The sequence below is a fragment of the Mchenga conophoros genome, linkage group LG17 (genome assembly GCF_057382185.1).
Source record: "Mchenga conophoros isolate Kocher_MC1m ecotype Shallow Benthic linkage group LG17, M_conophoros_male_GT1.1, whole genome shotgun sequence".
Taxonomy (NCBI): domain Eukaryota; kingdom Metazoa; phylum Chordata; class Actinopteri; order Cichliformes; family Cichlidae; genus Mchenga; species Mchenga conophoros.
In genome coordinates, this window is record NC_140542.1 from 20,147,360 (window position 1) to 20,166,159 (window position 18,800).

At 39.3% G+C, this 18,800-nt stretch overlaps 1 protein-coding gene across 1 annotated transcript; it reads right to left on the bottom strand.

Annotated features, from left to right (window-relative positions):
- Nucleotides 1–4,294: 4,294 nt before the first annotated feature.
- On the bottom strand, nt 4,295–14,896 carry LOC146555398 (tetraspanin-8-like). The gene is made up of 10 exons (XM_085251936.1): nt 14,732–14,896; nt 13,339–13,395; nt 11,092–11,211; nt 10,880–10,954; nt 10,241–10,336; nt 9,492–9,611; nt 8,326–8,358; nt 8,144–8,227; nt 5,954–7,224; nt 4,295–5,032 (listed from the first exon to the last, which is right to left on the bottom strand). Exons 1-9 carry the CDS (start codon nt 14,789–14,791, stop codon nt 7,138–7,140), a joined length of 732 nt encoding a protein of 243 aa, XP_085108062.1. The 5' UTR covers nt 14,792–14,896; the 3' UTR covers nt 4,295–5,032; nt 5,954–7,137.
- Nucleotides 14,897–18,800: the final 3,904 nt, after the last annotated feature.

Sequence of the window (18,800 nt, forward strand, 5' to 3'; positions counted from 1 at the left end):
CTTGCCCCTCTGGGGGCGGGGGTACCTGGACCTGGGATAAAGAGTATGTTTGGGGAGTGTGACTGTCTGCGCAGTGTCTATTTGTGTCTGTCGAGTGCCGAGTATTTGGTTGTGCATATGGGGTGGGAATGCACGTTTGTGTCCGCGTGCGCCTGTTCGTCTGTGTCTATATGTCAGGTTGGGTCTTAGACTCAACCTCTCTGGGTACATCTCAGGCCCTCCAAAGTACGGAGGCCTATCTCCCCTCACCACACTCCCTGCCGGTGGCTGATGCCCTCAGACGTTGGTGTGTTGGTGGTCCTTGTCGACTGGGGCTGGGCGCTCATGTATGTACCGGCTCACTCCTGGTGGACGATTGGCGGGGCCTGGCGCCTGTGGACCGGCAGAGCCCACGGGCACGCCACTGCAACCCCCTCTGGCCTCTTCTCCGTAGCTGCTGGGTGACCTCTCGTTTGGGGCTCTACTCAGCTCTTCCCAGGAGGGTGACACGGTTCCCCCCTTTTGGTGGTCCTCCTCGGGTCCTCGTACTCTGGGGCCTCTGGATGTCGGGGGCCTGGATCTCCTCCATACCTGCTTCATGCCCTGGGGGACGGGGCTATGGCTCCTCACACTCCCTAGCAGATCGTTACATGGAGAAACCTTTGGAATACAAGCATGCTGATCCACACAGGTATGCACACAGGTAGGGCTGCACGATTAATCGTTAGAAAATCACGATCTTGATTCATACTTATGTGCGATCTCATTTCCAAATGACAACGATTAAAAAAAAAAAAAAAAGACGACGACGACGATTGTACCGCATTTTGATCCGGGACGTACTCTGCATGAAAACAAGCGCTCACTCTTCCTGCTCAACAAATAACAAGGGCGGAGCTTTATACCACGTGATACAGAAGCTGTGCTGTGCCATGTGATGCTAAAAGTAGCAGGGAAAAAACAACGGAGAGCACATCAGGGATGACGAGAAAGTCACAGGAGAAAATCCGTTCCGGTCAACCACCCAAACATCAATAACGGGAACCTTATACAGCGCTTCCCTATACAGGTCGAACTTTCACAGGCACAAAGAAATTACGGAGGCTATCACTTATTTCCTGACCAAAGATATGGCTCCCATCAACACTGTGCAAAACGAGGGATTTAGGAAAATGATCAACACCCTAGACAAACGCTACACAGTGCCGTCCAGCAACTATTTTTCTATTGTGGCACTACCTGCTCTATACACGCAGCGTCGAGCAACGGTGGAGACAGAATTTCAAGCAGTACAACATTTTGCGGCAACAGAAAAACGTGAGACATTTCTTGTTTTTTATGTTTATTTATTGTTTTTATGTTCAGTCTCAACTGTTACGAAGTTGATGTGCAGTTAATAAGTGCAATAAATATTTATACTGGAAAAGAAAATCGTGATCTCAATTCTAAGCCAAAAAATCGTGATTCTCATTTTATGCAAAATCGTGCAGCCCTACACACAGGTGTACACACGGGTGTTCACAGACGCGGACTACACCTTTCTTGGCTGCTGCCTCAAAGCACATTGTGCGCTGTCTATCTTGCGTGCTGCACAATATCGTTTAATATTCAGTATCTACTGATAGTTAGTTTATTGTGATGGTGCTGTATTTATTATGTTGCTCTTTTTCTGTTTGCTTTCTCTTCTGTTTTTTTTTTCTCCATACAGGTGACCCAGGTGTTTTGTTTGTTTCTCTTTCTTTCTTCCCCACTTTCTCACCGTCTCTTCTTCCCTCTGGTTTTCTTTCTCTCCCTCTCTTTCTTTCATTCTTTCTCCCTGTCCTATCCCCCAGTCATGTCTGTCCCGTTGCAACCGAAAATAAAATAAATACATAATTATAATAAAGGTCAATCAAATGGACCAATATGGCAAGGCCATGATGATCCACGTGGTAAAATAAATCCGCTTGGCATCTTTCTTGGCCTTAAGACAACAATTCTGATGGCTAAAGATCCAAACGGGAAACAAACAAAAAAAAGAGAAAAAAAGAAAATGCAATTATTCGAGAGCTGCATTTTTAAAGGATAAAATAAAGTTTCAAAGCAAATGAATTCAGTTTCAGAATATAAAATTCAATTTCAATTAGGTGACGATTCATTTTCAAACCAACACATTAAATTTCAAATTAGGATAATTTGGGATAATTCGAATTCAGTTTTAAAAAGCATTTATTCAAGTTACAATTCAGATTCAATCTGAGCACTTCAAATTTTAATTTAACTTATTCAAATTCAGTTTTTGATGGCACAAAGTTCTGCCCATATGGAGCAACTTCCAGGTACCCACCCAGGGACTCCAAGAAGGCTAAGTACTCTGAACCACCACTCAGCGCATAAGTGCAGATGACAGTCAGGACCCGTTCCCCGACCCAAAGGTGCAGGGAACAAACCCACTTGTCCACTGGGAGAAATCCCAACATACAGGCAATAAGCCGAGAGGATACTAGGATACCCACCCCAGCCCTCCGCCTCTCACCAGGGGCAACTCCAGACTGAGACAGAGTCCAGCCCCTCTACAGGAGACTGGTTCCAGAGCCCAAGCCGGTACCTCTCAACCTCACGCACTAACTCGTGCTCCTTACCCACCAGAGAGGTGACATTCCATGTACCAATTGCCAGTCTCAGTAGCCAGGGATCAGTCCGCCAGGGCCTCTGCTCCTGGCTGCCGCCTGGCTCACAATGCACCCAACCCCTACAATGCCTCCTGCGGGTGGTGGGCCTGCAGTTACAAACAGTATCCCTCGTTCCTGATTTTTAGTTCCAAGCACTTCTTATAATGACTTATTACTGGTGAAATTTTGGATATATTAGCTCTTTATAGAGTGAAATTGCAGGGGAGAACATATTCTATAAGCCTTTAATATTTAATAATATTTTAAGCTGTAAAAAAAAAAAAACCCATACCTTTTCTTTTTGGTATATGACCAAAAATAAACTTTTGTGAAGAAGAAAAAGTGATAAAGAAATATTCCCTTCAAAATGTATCTTTCCACATGCCAAGAATTTGTCTTGGCTAAATGATTTAATCAAGTAATAGTGAAGCAGTAGTGGCAGAGAGGGTGGCATCAAGTGATGATGGACCAGAAGTGGCTGTAGGAACTAACTGCGGGAGGGCTGTGGCTGGTTATGGGCCTTCAGGTTGAGGTGACATAAATGAAGATGATAGTGCACCAGACGTTTTTTTTTAAACACCAGTGTAGCTTTACATGGCCGATGTTTACTTTTGAAATTATAACCCCCTTGGAACCTTGAAGGTTGGTGCTTTGGTCCTGGATAGCTGTTATAACGCATGAGCCTAAATAATTGGCTTCCAGCTTTCCTCCTTTCCTCTGCTGATTACTTATATTGGCTCTTAAAACCCTGTCACTGACTTTGAAGTCAGCATTTGTTGTTGTCCTTTTTATTTTGTTCTTTGTCTTTTCCACTGCTTTGCTAACATGCTCTTTCACTAGTTCCAAAAGCTGTTTGTTTTGTAAAGTCCTGTTACAACTCTTCCTGCTCACATATGCTTTTGTCAGCCTGTGAAGCAAAAGGGAATTTTTGCCTTGAATCAGAAATCAATCGGTGTCATGAATATTGCCATGATTTCTAGATCGGGGAAAGCAAACAACCTCTGGCTAAGCAGCAGGCACAACACAAAATAGGTAACTTGTCAGTCCAGGACTCTGCAGTCTATTTACACCTACAGGCCAGTCAATGGACACTCTTTCAATGATGAGGATGTACACAGCCTGGACTGGGAGGAAAGCTGATTTGAGCAGAGAGTCAAGGAGGTCATTTGTGTGAAAAGGGAAAAACATCTCTGAAACAAGAAGGGAGCCTAAGGGTATGCTGTGATTGCAGCCATTCCTCAACTCTCTGTGAATATACTTATACTTTACTATACTATACTATATTATATACTATGCTTATTCGTAATTTATGTCATATTTCTGCTATTAATTGCTTGTTATGGATTTTTTTTTTCATGAAGGCCATGCCCTAGTGCCCTCTATTGACGAGTCACCAGCAGTGCCTAAACCTAAAGCTCACTGAAATTCTTAGGCTTGCACTATTTATCCATGTTAACCAAACACCATATTCAATTTACAGAGCCAACCTTGTATTTCCTTAGGCTACAAACTCATCAAAACAACAAGCATACAATAGTAAACCATAAGCCAGAGAGAGATGGTATATTGCTCAGTGTTATTTACTTCCTGTCTGAAACATTTCCAGGGTGATATGATTACTGCCAGAGGTGAGGAAATACATTATAAAAGAAGAGAGTGAGGCATTGTGTTTTCAGTCTCTAGTTTATTTATTAATGATATTAAAGCAGAACATATAGCAATCCTGTAACAATATATCTTTAACTTTAATACATTGGTAGCACTTTCTATTACAGCTCTGTAATAAAGTGGTGACAGAAGGGTAACAAGGGAGAAACAAGAGTATAATAATGTGGTAATTTCTTAGTTGCTACCATGCAATTACCAAAGTAATATAAGTAATATACAAGTAATATCATGGCAGCAACAGTAGTTACAGTTGAGTAATATTACCCTGAAATTTATGTAATAGAATAATATGAGCCCCAAAACGGGGGGGGGGGGGGGTAATAATATGGAAATGCAGCTCTGTAATAAAATGGTAATAGCAGGATAACAAAGACAAAACAGGACTGGAATAATGTGGTAATTTCTAAATTATTACCACTCAATTACCTCTGGGGCAGTTTCTGTATAATGAGCAGGAAACAGAGCTGCAAAATGCAAAACTGTCTGTTAGAAAGTGCTGCCAATACATTTTCTTTTTTCCATTTTAATGACAGATGAGTTTTCTGTCAGTGGATGATCTATTTTTCTGTTTGTCACTTAGCTTTTATCACCATACATGACATTATGATAAGTAATTTTTTAGTCATTTTCTAGTACACATACGCTCCAGTTACACAAGTGTACCTTAAATGGACAAATCTGATTTTACAATTCAACCGTAGAACAACCACAGAAAGACAGTTTTCACCTTAACCCTTTACAGCCGATCGGAGCGGGCACGCTCTGTTTTGCGTAACTATTTTTAAATCCCGGTAGCTCTGCAACCAAGTAAGCTAGCGCAATAATTTTTTTTGCATATGAAACTGGAGGAGTTGTACTTACATCTTATGCCATCAGCTTGTCCTAGGTCACAGTTTCCTTCCACATATAGCTTTGCAAAAACTGCATAAAAATCACTTGCAGCAACAAAAACATGATATTCCAGAAACACGCTTCGCCGATCCATCAGCTGTTTGTAACACTTCCTACGTCCATCAGCGCGAACTATCACATGACCGCATGACCTGCCCGAAACCGGAAGTGACGTCATTTTGCGGAAATGTAGTTTTTTACGATAGGGGCCTTATGAGCTTGTGTTTTACTTGTTATGTGTTTTAAAAAGTTATGTTTGACTTTATGACTTTCTGTGTCGTTTCTGGGATGCTTAAGACTCATATTGCACTGCTGGAAATAGTTTATTTTGATGCATATGCTGTTATTTTGCAAATTTGCACTATAATATTTATTTTCGTTTTTCCTGCAGTGTATAAAAATTGGTGTATTTCAAAAATAAAACTATGAAGACACTCAAAATAAATTTCCTGTGGTGGGAAACTAGTTTGTGTAACTTTTTTGTATTTACAGTTTTGAGGGATAAGCCTCTTAAATTTCTCTAACTAGAAATATATGTTAAAAAAACAAAAACGATTTTCAATTTTTTTTTTAGTTTATTGCACTTTTTTGCAATTTATGTAATTACTATGCACCTAATGCAGACATATTATTAAAGTTTGGGCTATAATGGTTGTATTGATGTATAGCAACTTGAAATGCTCCCAAAAATGGCTCCACAGCATGTAAAAATATAATATAAGCTCTGGCGAACTTGGTTCTATGGTAGGTCTTAAAGGTTTAACTATGATGACTCAAGTGCTTCCCACATACAAAACAACAACAACACAGTTTTAAAATTTATATGAATTCATTGTTTTATATTTCTTATGGGGTGATCGTGGCTGAAGAGTTGGCAGTTCGTCTTGTAATCGTAAGGTTGCTGGTTTGAGCCCCAGCTCCGACAGTCTCAGTCGTATTGTCCTTGGGCAAGACATTTCACCCGTTGCCTCCTGGTGGTGGTCAGAGGGCCCGGTGGTGCCCGGCAGCCTCGCCTCTGTCAGTGCGCCCCAGGGCAGCTGTGGCTACAATGTAGCTTGCCATCACCAGTGGGTGGATGACTGAATGTAGTGTAAAGCACTTTGGGGTCCTTAGGGACTAAGTAAAACGCTATACAAATACAGGCCATTTACTATTTTATCATTTACTTTACAAACACAGGCAGGTGACAGCTTAAGTGCCATTCTGACTTGGTCATTTTAACCCAAAGAGGTTTTGACTTCAATTTGAATGTAATAATAATTTAGATTATTGACCCTATCTCAGAAACAGAAGGAATCAGTCTTTCACTTCTCATATTTACTTATTTGTTCTTAACCAGGGGACAAATCAGTGCATGTTTAAATGTAATCCAAAAAAAATCAGTTCAAGCTAAACAACTCTTTAACCTCTTCAGTGAATGTCATACATAAGGACAAAACAGCCAAACAATCCAAACAATTTCAACTACACAGTTGGATGTTTGTTTTTGATTTTTGTTTTGATCTAGTGAAGTTTAGTTGGAGTTTTCATTGTTTTTAATGCAACCAGAAAAAATTTCCTATTCTCAACAACTTCAGCCTCCACGGTTTATCAAAGTCAGATTTAGAGGTTCAACTTCTTTTCATTAAAAGTTCTCTACATAAGATGTGTAGAATACTGCATACCATCACATAACACATAAGAGACATAAGGCTTTAAAAAATGTTTTGCTTTCTAAGCTATGCTTTGTACATTGGAAAGCTGGACAGAAAGGCAGCAGTTTCTGTCCTGAATAAAATCCTGCAGCATGCCACATTGCCATTTGTTTGCTCTCTCTCAAGGCAAACATTAGTTTTTTTTCATAAATCAAAGTAAAAAAAAAGAGGTGATGTCCTGACCAGAGAGTTCTCTTGTGGTCACCTAATGCAATGGTTGATGATCAGAGGACATAGCTGCATGGTGGTTCTCTTCAGTAGCCTTTCATGGCAATGCCTCCTCCAGTGTCATTACGTTGGACCTGATGGATCATGAAGATGGTAATAAGCAGGCCCAGTAGCTATAAAGACAGGTAGATGAACAGGGGGTTAGTTCACAAAAAAGGTAGGCGATAATATTAAAAAACTACAGTTCAACAGCACTGGTGGTGAAGCCCGCTGAGGATGACAATGATGTAAATGCTGCAGCTCCAACACGGCAATTACTAGCTTTTACTCAGAAGCTGAAGAGGAATTACCAGCTTTGTTGCTAATAAAGCGGTCAACGTGCTACCTGTATTTATGTGCTACACAATGATGTATAGTCGACACACTTGAGAAGGATTCATGTCTCAGTGCTTGACAGTGGTGTGGCTCAACAAAAAAACAGACCTTTAAAAGCAAAAGGATAAAGAAAATATCATTCCTCTCAGTTTAAATATTTTAAATGTTTTGTTTTTTATTGTAAATAAAACATGGGTTTATCACATCTGAAAATCAAATTTAAAAAGCAAATTAACATGGGAACTTGGAATGTAGTTTTGTGGGTCAACATGCAAATAACTCACGTATACTATTGCGCCCATAGTTGTGTTAATCATAAAGAATTATTACCAGCAAATATCCACTGGAAATGCAGTCATGACCAAAGGTTTTGGCAGTTGAACTGTCTGTTTTTCTTGGGCTTTCCCTTTTCAGTTTTTATTTTTATTTTTTCACATTTCTTTGATAGAGTGAAGCTAAGCCTTGAAGGTACAGTAACAACATTACTAAGGAATGAACACTAATAACATTAAACAGTATTTAGCAACAAAAATGTAATCATGTATGCAAATAAGCTAAGATTCTAGCAAATGTCTGAAAAAGCATCTTAGAAATGCTACTAAGAGTTTTAATTTCCAAGATTTTTTTAAAATAAAATAAGATCTTAAAGAACAATGGAGTCACAGTGATATACAGTGATAACCTGTGACAATAAATGAAAACAACAGTGAAGCTTACTGCTGTCACAGCAAATCCAAAGAAGAAGCCCAAAGCGATCTTGAAGAAAATGTCTACCACCGAAAACATGACGTCACCGCAGGACTGCAGAAGAGAATGGAAGATAGTTATTACATGGAAATCTATCAGAATGGCAGACTGTAGTGTTTGGATTAGCTGATAGGGGTTGGGGGATTAAATACCTGTGCAAAGACTTGCTGTGGGCCTCTGGTTCCCTGTAAGAAAACAAGAGGATATTGTGTATTCAAATAGAAACAGTTCATTATTAACTTTCAGATACATGTTATAAAATATAAATTACTGTAGGGCAAAACACAGTTACATTTGTCAATGTGGAATGGATGGCTGCAAAATTACTCAACTTGTAATTTCAAAGTGACAATCTGACACTAATTTCACGCAAAAAGCTTCTTTAGCCAGGAGGTGTATATTATGTCAGAGCCAGGCACAACTCTTAATTGCTCAAGACTTTGGGTGTCTGCCACGGTGATAGTTACTGGATCCTGTTCAGGGAGGTTGCTGTGGTCTGCTCTTAGTCCCACTAGCCACTGAGCATTGTTGTAATGTGTTGTCTCCTTCTTCCATATGCTCTTCCAGTATTGCTCTGTTTCTAGCCTTGGTGGTGCTGTTCTCACATTGTTCCCCTGCCACACGCCTTAGATGGTTCTGTGGAGAACAGCTGGTTAATTCTCCTGCCTTGCATCTCTCTTGTATACCTCCTCAAGTGGCTGGCCAAGGCTGTGAGTCTTTGTTTGTCAGTTTTCTAGGCATCAGGTATGGACAGTACTTGTTAGGCACCTTCTTCATCACAGCTTTCTGCAGCTCAGATATTTTGCTAACTCCCTTCTATGCTACCTTGATCTTGGCCTCTTGTCTCCTTCTCGATGGAGGGTACTGCTCCTTGTGGCTGTTCATCTTGTAGCCAGGGAGCTCAGTGATCACTGCTGCCAGAGAGTAGATCGATTGGTTTTGGTTATGGTCACAGTAGGGATTGCCCACAGTGCTGTATTCACATATTTTGTTGTTCAGAGGGTATTTCACATAGCCTTGGTAATCGACCCGGTGAGCTGTTCTCGCCTTCAATGTAGCAGTTGTTCTTCTTGCTTGGTACCCAATCCAGAGGGTGGAGATGATGATATCTCCCCCCTGACCTAATTTTCTGGCTTCCCCTTGCCGTAGCATTTGCAGTGTACCTTGTCAATCTCTAGTTGTGATGGTAGTTTCTTCTTCTGGATGTTGGAAAACTAAGCTACTAGTTGTTTCACCATTAGTGTAGATAGCAGAATTAGTCATTTCCTGATATTCTTTGTTTTTTTCTTAAAATCCAGTTTTATTTTACAAAACTAACCTGAGGTCTGGTTTTGCATGAGGAATATCCTCCATATCCCAGATTTGAAGGACTGCATTCACAGGAATTGGGAATTTCCTCACCCCAGTCGTTAGCGCTCACTATTCCACAGCATTTCATCTGTTAACACATAAGAGAATGACTTCAAATAATTGAAAATACTTAATGAAGTTCTGCACTAATGTAAATGTGTCAATAAAGTAACTATAATGTAATTATTAAAAAACAATTCAGTCGAAAAATAATTAATAAAAGGTTTTCTGTGTAAGGTGGAGTCAAAAAGTTACTTGACACCAAGCATAAAAAGAAAAAAATATTATCTGACTAAAATTTCAGTTCAGTCCAGTTCATTTTTATTTCAAACGTGTATATTTGCCATCATTTTGTCATATCATTCCATTCTTTTGTTTGAAAAGGAATAGACAGAAGTATACACTTATTTGGCCCTACCCCCACAAATTTTACATCTCATTCATTTAGTTTTCTTTTAGTCTCAAATTAAACAAATTTGGTTGATCTCCCCTATCAGGGTTGGTCCTTGATCACTTCTGAGCCCTTCCAGTACCACTGCTATTCAGATCACTACCTGCAAGTCCTGTATTGACTACTTGTACAAGTAAATTTGGGATTTCACCACACTTGAGCAGACATTGGACATGACCCTCTGTATCCTCGCTATTCTGGCTATATTGGCTATTCTGTTCTATTTGATTCTACTGTCATCAGGTTAATAGTACAAAGAACATTACAGATTGCTGTAAGGCTTCAAGCATATCTCTCAAGGATGGTTCTTTCATGTAGGGCTCTGCTAGTTCACTAGAGGTACTGTAGAAGATAGTCTTTGTCTGCAAAGAAAAAAAGAATATATTTAGTATCACGGTAAACAGATGAGAAGCTATATTATCAACAAGACAGACAGAGAAGGACAAAAATCTCAAATATGCAATGAATGAATACCCAAAAACAAGAATAATTAAAGTAGAAAAGAAAACAAATTCTATTTCTAAAATTATTTACTGGCTTCTTTTAATTCACTGATGAATTTCCCACAAGAAACATTACTAATATTTTCCATACTATCCATTAGGTCCTATGGTCATGTCCAATTAGGACAATTCATTAATACAGGCAATTGTTAATGTGTGTGATAGTGTTATTAAGGTGGAAAGAAAAAAAGGAATAAATAATTAAAACTATGTTGCTGAGAGAAAGGCAAGGGTTTTTTTATTTTTATTTCAGACACAGACAGAAAAGGAAGGCCACTAGATAACAGTAGTAACTGTAACAGAAACACAGATGTAAAGTAATACAAAGAAAGAGAGAAAATGTGATGAAAAAAACTTGCATCAAGAAAAATTATTGGACAGGCAGAGAGGAGAAGAGATCACCTGGTTTCTTTGGACCGCTACAACGATGCCAAAAATCATCATGATGATCATTCCAATGCCCATAAATCCTGCAAACTGTACATGAAGGAATGTTAAGAACATTAAAAGAATCATCACTTTGTTTTTGTTTTGTTCATTGTGAAATTAAAAGCAACAAAAAATAAACAGGCATCACATCATTATCTTGTTTGATGCAGGGGTCCTGTACTTACTATTTTGAGGACGAGGGCTTTCTCAGAGCAGGCAGCGTAGATTCCCAGGGAGGAGACACCAAGGACACCAATGGCAAAAACCCATGACCAGCCCAAGCCTGGCATACCAAATGCTGACAACTGCTCGAGAAAGAACAGGAAACAACACAAACATTGCATTGATCCTTATTTCTTGGAATAAGCAAAAGCAAACACAGTTATCAGTAACATGCTAGACATGAATCTCTGGTTCACATCAGATTGAGTCTAATATCTGTGCCATCTAGCCATGCTACCATAGATCATAAGGCAAGCATTTCAAAACCTAAACCAGGCCATGCCAGGACCATCCAGTAAGTCACATTCAGTGAAGAGGCCATCCACTGTAGTACCTTCTCGGGTTAGAATAAATTTGCAGTTGTTAGGCTTAACTAGCACAACATCAAATTTACTGAAGTTTTAGTAAAGAACAGGTCGAATCAGACAGTGTTAACAGACATTTATAAAACTGTAAAGTTGTAGTCACAGTCTTCGTTCTGTGAAGCAAAGACAGCAGTGTGTGGATTAGTCATTTTTAAAATGACGTAAAATGTGAGGGTTGTCCACTGGGAGCGCTGTGGAACACACCAAAAGCAGATCAGCAGGCAAAGACATCAGTGGAGACATCCTCTCTGCTTTAAAGCCTCAAACTTTCCTTTCTGATTAAGATTATAATTATGGTGCATGAGGTGACCGTGAGCCATCTCTCAGTTATGCTGCTTTCCATAATGCACTGAGCACTTTTCTGCTGCTCCAGTCCTTCCAGCAGCAATGTGATTTCATTCTGCACATGGCAGTTTATAGAAAACTGTTCATGTAAAATATATAACTTAAAAATGGTTATTGATATTAAAACTACTCTTTTGTTACACAATAACAGAAAGTTGAAATACATTGTGTAGGGCAAAAACACAAACTGGTTCATACTGGAGCATATATATGGATATCAAATTTCAACTCATTAACAATGAACATCGTGGAGACTGTTATCCCCCAGATGACTGCCAGACTCACAGGCTACAGGATATGACTGTAAAAAGTCTACAAGTCCTGGAAATGAACTGGAGAAAAAAGAGAAAAAAACTGTAGATAAACAAACAAAAAAACACTATTTCATTTAGTGACAACAATGAGCCAAAACATGTACTCCATTAAAAGCTCTGTGTTTCTGGTTTGACAATTTTGTCAGAGCCAAGCTGTAATTACTGTTACAGAGAAAATGAGTTGTGAGAGCGTTAACTTCCCCCAGGCAGCATCTGTTCTGTGTTAAGAGCAGAAATGAGAGCCTCCACTACATCTGGACAGCTGCCTGATTCTATATAAACACGCCGAGTCCTTCACGTCGGCTGAATCTAAACATTTCAAAATGAGTGTTTTCCATTTCACGTGCGTGCTTTTAGAGAATTATTGTATACACATCATGTCCTGACTAAATCTGGTTTGGGGCTCAATGCAAACCAGCTGCTTTTGTCTTTTGAGTGTTTGTTTCAAAGCATTACTGAACTCTGTTTTTATAGAACTCTTTCTTATCAGTACAGAACAAAGATCCAACCATAACCTGTCATGACTTTAAGAGTGGTTCATGATTAAGTCAACACAGATAAACACTTGATTATTGTATCACCTGATGAAGGCAAATTAAAAACACAACTTGCAGTGAGTGTTTACCGAAAATAGATACTAAGCAAGGGGGGAATTATTCTGGCTTAAAGCCAGACCTGATTTATTATTCCAGACTTTGACAGGAAGACGGCCACATGGTTTATGTAAGAACAGAAGAAAAAACATCTGGAGTGGGAGAGTTGTTTTTATGGTTGGGCTTTCATAGGTTAACCACAAGAGGAGTAGCTGTTCTCTATTACCTATGCTACGTTATGACAGTCAACAGCAGGGAGTTGAGAGTGGTATCAAAGCTGGACACATGAACTAATATCAGTGAAAACAGACTTATGATACTGATTAGTCCAAAAGTGTCTGTAGGCAGACTAAAGAAATTTAAATAGTGTGGTCCTTGTGATTTTAGTTCTTTGTTGAAGGGTGACATATAATCATGATATTTCCGCTTGGCTTTCTTTCTAAGCTCCGTATGTATGAGCCTAATAAAATCAACACGTTGAATAATCAAAGCATCACTGTGGAAATCCCAATTCCACTGAAGGTATTTTTGGCTAAAAAATATCATTCGCCTTTCTTTTATTCTGTGTCAACAGAGATGTAGTTGATGTTTACCTGCACAGCCATGGCAGTCGCCCTTACTGCCAAGTAAATCAGCACACATCCCAGGATCTGTGGAAACCGAATCACAGTGTTCAGTTTGTGTTTAACAAAATTAAAGCTCCAAGTATGGTGGACTAAGTGTGCTAAAAAAACATTTACAATAAAGGCTTTGTAAACAGTGCACTAAGACATAATTAATAATAAAAAGTGATTATCTTATTTTAAAACTGAAACTTGCATGGTTCAGCCACATTTCAGCGCTTCAGCCATTTTACACCTTTAAAGCATGTCAGCCATTTTAGGTTACACAATCTCTCTTCCTGAGATGTGTAATCCTGCATGCAACCGTTAAGAGCTTTTGTCACTTCTACACTGCACAACCTGAGGGCGACAAAGCTAAAAACCTGATCAGAGACTTCCTCAGGCCTAGGCATGTTTCCTGGCTGGTGAAAACACCCAAGAAACATGGATCTGAAACTGTTCCAGACGCAGGCTATTATTATTCTAAAAGTAATTTAATATAAGATTTTTGTTTTATGTAATTTGATTTTAAAAACAGTTTTTTCAAAACATTATTACAAGTAAATGTTTGTTTGTTTGCATGTTTTGTGTAAATGGATGGAAATAAAATCAATAAGTATGAATAAAAAGAAAAACCTCTGTGTTAAAAATTGAAAATTAATTATCTTTTAAACCACATTTCTCATTTTATTCTGTTTGACTGCACAAGCTCATTGTTTTTTTGTATTTTTTAAAATCATTTTTAGTTCTCTTACTACAAAGACGTTAAAAGGCTAATCAAAGCAAAAACAGCTTCTTCAAACTCCACCTTGTTTTCCCCCACCCTGCCTTTTTTCCATTAGGGTAAGCTAAAAAAAATAATTAACAAAGGAGAGGAGAAGCTGCTTGGTGGTTGGCTGGTGGAGTGAAATATGACCCTGTTTTCTTCTGCTTTGTGTGTGTTGGGGGGGGGGCTTTTTACTGGAAATTACTGAGCTGAGCAGTTAACCACATTTGTATTTGATTGCTGTTTTGGAAAAATATTTTGAACATTGAAGCATGTCTTCATTAATATGATCAAATTTGATGATCATATTTTGTTTTTGTTTTTTTTAGTATAGTACAACAATTTTAGTTAAAGCTGAAGGTATTTTTTCCTAGTTCATCCTTTTTTTTAGCATGTAGGAGTAGGAGCTATTCACAGCAACTTCATGGCTTTACTTTGTTTGTTTTTGTTTTTTACAAAGTTTTTTCTTGTTATTTTAGTTATATTTACATATTTGAAATAAACTCTTCTGTTCTACTCTATAACATAACGTACGTAAAATCGTCCTGGAAAACTGAACAAAACACAAAAATATTTTTTAAAGTTTAAAATTAAATTAGAAAGAACGTTTTGACTTACCATAAACAGCACATTGAAGAAAATAAAAATGCACTTGATGCATCCATTAATTTTCCCCATTTTCACTTTTTAGAGAGTGTCTCACAGGAGGTGAAGCAGTGAGGTTGTAGCTCAGAATGTAATGATGTACAGGTTTGCGTGCTCTGATAAACTCCGCAGACAGAGAATGTAAGGGGAAGTAACACACAAAGAGCTGCCCTGTAGCCAAGCCCTCGTGTGTACGGGACAGCCTCCTCAGACATGCACTAATAGAAAAAACTCAACTTTAAACTGGAGCTTGAAAACTGGAAACAAAGCAGAAAAAAGGCTGATTATAAAACTGCAGTAAGCATAAAGCAAAAGATTAAAGTTCTGTTATTTGGTTTTACAGTTTTTCTCGATTGCTTAAACACTATAACCAGGCCTCTAAACTAAAATTTCAAAACCGTAACGCTACTGTTCAAAAAGCTCACCCATTTCCCTGAACTATAAACACTATTCCCTGCTTTGACACATGACTCAAATTTGGTGAACTGTTACTGCAAAACTCTACACACAAATCCCTACATTTTACAGTGCTTACACCATGTAGTCATTTAGAAAGCACTAGCATGCAATAATGTTAACTTAAGTCAGCATAGCTTGAGCTCAATTAGCACACAATTAACCAGGTGGAAACACTAGGAGTCAAAATTTAGCACACACCAATCAGAACCTGCGATGGATAGATAAAAGGGCCAAAGTCAGCTCATTCAGGTTTGAAACAATGGATCCAAAGAGATGCAAAGGAAGAGGACGTGGTGAAGGAGGAGGACGTGGTGAAGGAGGAGGACGTGGTGGAGGAAGAGGACATGGTGAAAGAGGAGGACGTGGTGGAAGAGGAGGAGGAGGTGGTCTAGGACAACAGGAAGGTGGTGGAGGAGGAGGGAGAGGTGGAGGAGGAGGAGGACGTGGTGAAGGAGGTGGAGGTGGAGAACGACGGCGACAAGGAAGGGGAAGAGCAAGGGCAAGAAGACAGTCAGTCTCGGATGAAAATCGAGCCACTTTAGTTGACCATGTCCTTGTCCATGGGATGACTATGAGGGAGGCTGGGCAACGAGTACAACCAAATTTGAGTCGCTTCACTGTTGCCTCCATCATCAGAACCTTCAGGGAGGAAAACAGGTAGGTGTACTTGCAGTAAGACTGCTTTGTACAGTAACGTTTAAGTTACTGAACTTATGTGTCTTGAGTTTCAGTATGTTTCCATTATTTGCCTGTAAAATGAATGTGTGACAGTTACAGCAATGAGTGCTTCTATTTTTGTAGGACACAGAGACGACCACCTGGTGGAGGCAGGTTAAGGCTTTTGTCGGAGGAGCAAGAGAGGGAACTTGTAAACATGGTAATTGCAAATAATGTAATCCGCCTGCAAGAGATTCAAAGGAGAGTGATTGAGGATGATCATCTTTTTCGAGGTATAAATGCCATCAGCCTCTCCACAATTGACCGCATCCTCCGAAAGAATCAATTCCGGATGAAACAGGCATACCGAGCCCCTTTCGAACGAAACTCTGACAGAGTGAAAAACCAACGTGTGGAATATGTTCAGGTATGAGTTTTGATACTGTATAAAGTATTGTGTACCATCACAGCATGGCAGTTTATGCTGCCATTTCAGCACTCTTGAACTGTGGTTCAGGGTACCGATTGACTCTACTGTGTTATGTGTTTTGCAGAGAATCTTTGAGATTGAAGGACGGCCTGTTCCCCATGAAATAATCTTTGTGGATGAGGCAGGTTTTAACCTGACCAAAAGAAGGAAAAGGGGGTGGAACATAATTGGCCATCGGGCCCTGGTCAGCGTGGGGGGAATGTCACTATGTGCGCAGCCATCAGCCAACAAGGGGTACTCCACCGCCATGCCGTACTAGGACCCTATAACACTATGCTTCTCCTTGCTTTTCTTGAAGGTTTAAGACAACATATGTTCCAGCTGGACTACAGGGAACCAGCACAGCCAGAGCAGCCTCACTACGTTGTTGTGTGGGATAACGTCAGCTTCCATCGCGCTGCTCTGGTTCGTGACTGGTTTACCAATAACCCAAGGTTTTCTAATATCTTTCTGCCTGCATACTCTCCCTTTCTAAACCCGATAGAGGAGTTATTTTCGGCATGGCGGTGGAAAGTGTATGACCGAGAACCTTATGTCCATGTTCACCTCCTTCAGGCCATGGAAGAGGCCTGCCTAGACATATCAGTAGATGCATGCCAGGGGTGGATCAGGCATGCAAGAGGATTTTACCCCCGCTGCCTGGCTGGGGCCAATATAGCCTGTGATGTGGATGAGATTCTCTGGCCTGACCCAGACCAAAGACAAGATGCTGAGGTGGGATAATGTTTCTGGTATGTGTTGTACTGTATAGTACATGAATGACAATGTGCCACTGTACATACATTGGTTGCGTCTTTTGTGTTTATCATGTGACAAGGGTTTTGAAGGGGAGAACCATAAGCAACCTATTTGTTTTGGAACTATTGTTTTGAATTAATTGTACCAGTGTGCAAAACTCTGTTGTAGTGTGTGTGTTTTTGAGGGCTTGTGTTTGATGTCTGAGGGCAAAGTTTGGTTTTTCAGCAGGAGTGAATAGTTTTGGGTGTAGAGCTTCATTTTGACCTGGAAATAGGATGTTTGGGAAATTGAGTGAGATGTTATGGATTTGTGTTTACTGTTGTGAGGATATGAGGCGTAGTTTCAAGAAATGTGTTTTAGCAATCGAGAAAAACTGTAATCAGCAGCCCCAAGCTTAGCCCATCGCCTCTGTCATTTGTGGTGCACCTGTAAGGACAACATGCCGAAAGGTTGCCAGTGATTTTTGTTTTTACAGTGACATAAAAAATCAACTTAATTAACTTCTCATTGAATAAAAGTTAAATAGCTAAAAGATTAATTTACCAGGATACACACAATTTATTAATCCTTTATTTATCCACGTAAAAGAAATCTCATTGAGATTAAAAATCTCATTTCCAAGAGAGACCTGGCATCAAAATGCAATTGAAAATGCAAATAGAAAAACTGTCTGCAGCGAAAAGTGAATATCCTGATTACATTTTACTTGTCTGTGCAGACTCAAGTTCTACCCAGATCATTTAACATGACGATGTTTGGAGACACCCTGGCAGATATGAACAGGAATTTTATCAAAATATAACACTACTGATAAGCACAGCAATGTTCCTGCAGAGGAAGTGAATCTGCTTGCACAATTTAGTTTTTTTAAGAACACAGCAGTTTTCTTAAATATATGGTCAGTGTTGTTTCTTGCAAATATATGAAAGAAATATTGCATTTCTTGGTTGACTATGCTCAGCAGATGTTTGAAAATAGTGAATGAATCTTTTTGTTTGTTTGTTTGTTATTCTTTTCCTTCCAATAAAGGTTGTTAGATTTGGTTAAAAAAAATTGTAAAAGTTGAAAACAGTTGTGGTTATAATTAAGGAAATCATATGGAAACCAGAAAACCAGATGTTATGAGAGCCAATCTCAATATCAACAGATGTAGTCTGAAATAACTGAGATTTTTGTTACCTTTTGTCAAACAAAAATATTGAGTAGTACACAGAAAGTCTTAGTCATGGCATCTACTTGCTACATTTACAGAAACAGGTGTTGGCTTGTAGTCTGAAAACTGATAGAGATGTGCCTTATACCTCTGATTCTGCTTTCAGAAACACGTGGTTTCAAAAACAAGTATATGATTAAAAAAAATAACATGTTCTCAGGAAACACTGGCATGGACTTAGTGGCTTTTAGCCTCATGACATCCACCACATACCCAGCCAATCATTAAACAAGGTTAGGTTGCATTTTAGCACTTAGTCCAGATTATTATTTCCATGTTGGTATACCAAAAGGGGAAAATATTGATGTATAAGGGTATATGTGAGCTTGTCCTTACCCCAAGCAGCAATGACTAAAGCACGATGCTCATTTTGCAAATCCTGCTCCCATTTACATTAAAACAAAGACAAAAAGGTTATTGGTATGTGCTTAATTTAGAACTCAGAAGAGATACCAGCTCTTCTTACGCTGCAAAAACAGAAAAAA

What these genes read in the sequence shown, in the direction of transcription:
- LOC146555398 (XM_085251936.1), bottom strand. Translation starts at nt 14,791, where the DNA reads ATGGGGAAAATTAATGGATGCATCAAGTGCATTTTTATTTTCTTCAAT. An exon ending in CGACTGCCATGGCTGTGCAG is followed by an intron (nt 11,212 to 13,338) that starts GTAAACATCAAC and finishes TTTCTCGAGCAG; the next exon opens with TTGTCAGCATTTGGTATGCC. An exon ending in CATGCAAAACCAGACCTCAG is followed by an intron (nt 8,359 to 9,491) that starts GTTAGTTTTGTA and finishes GTTTTCTTACAG; the next exon opens with GGAACCAGAGGCCCACAGCA.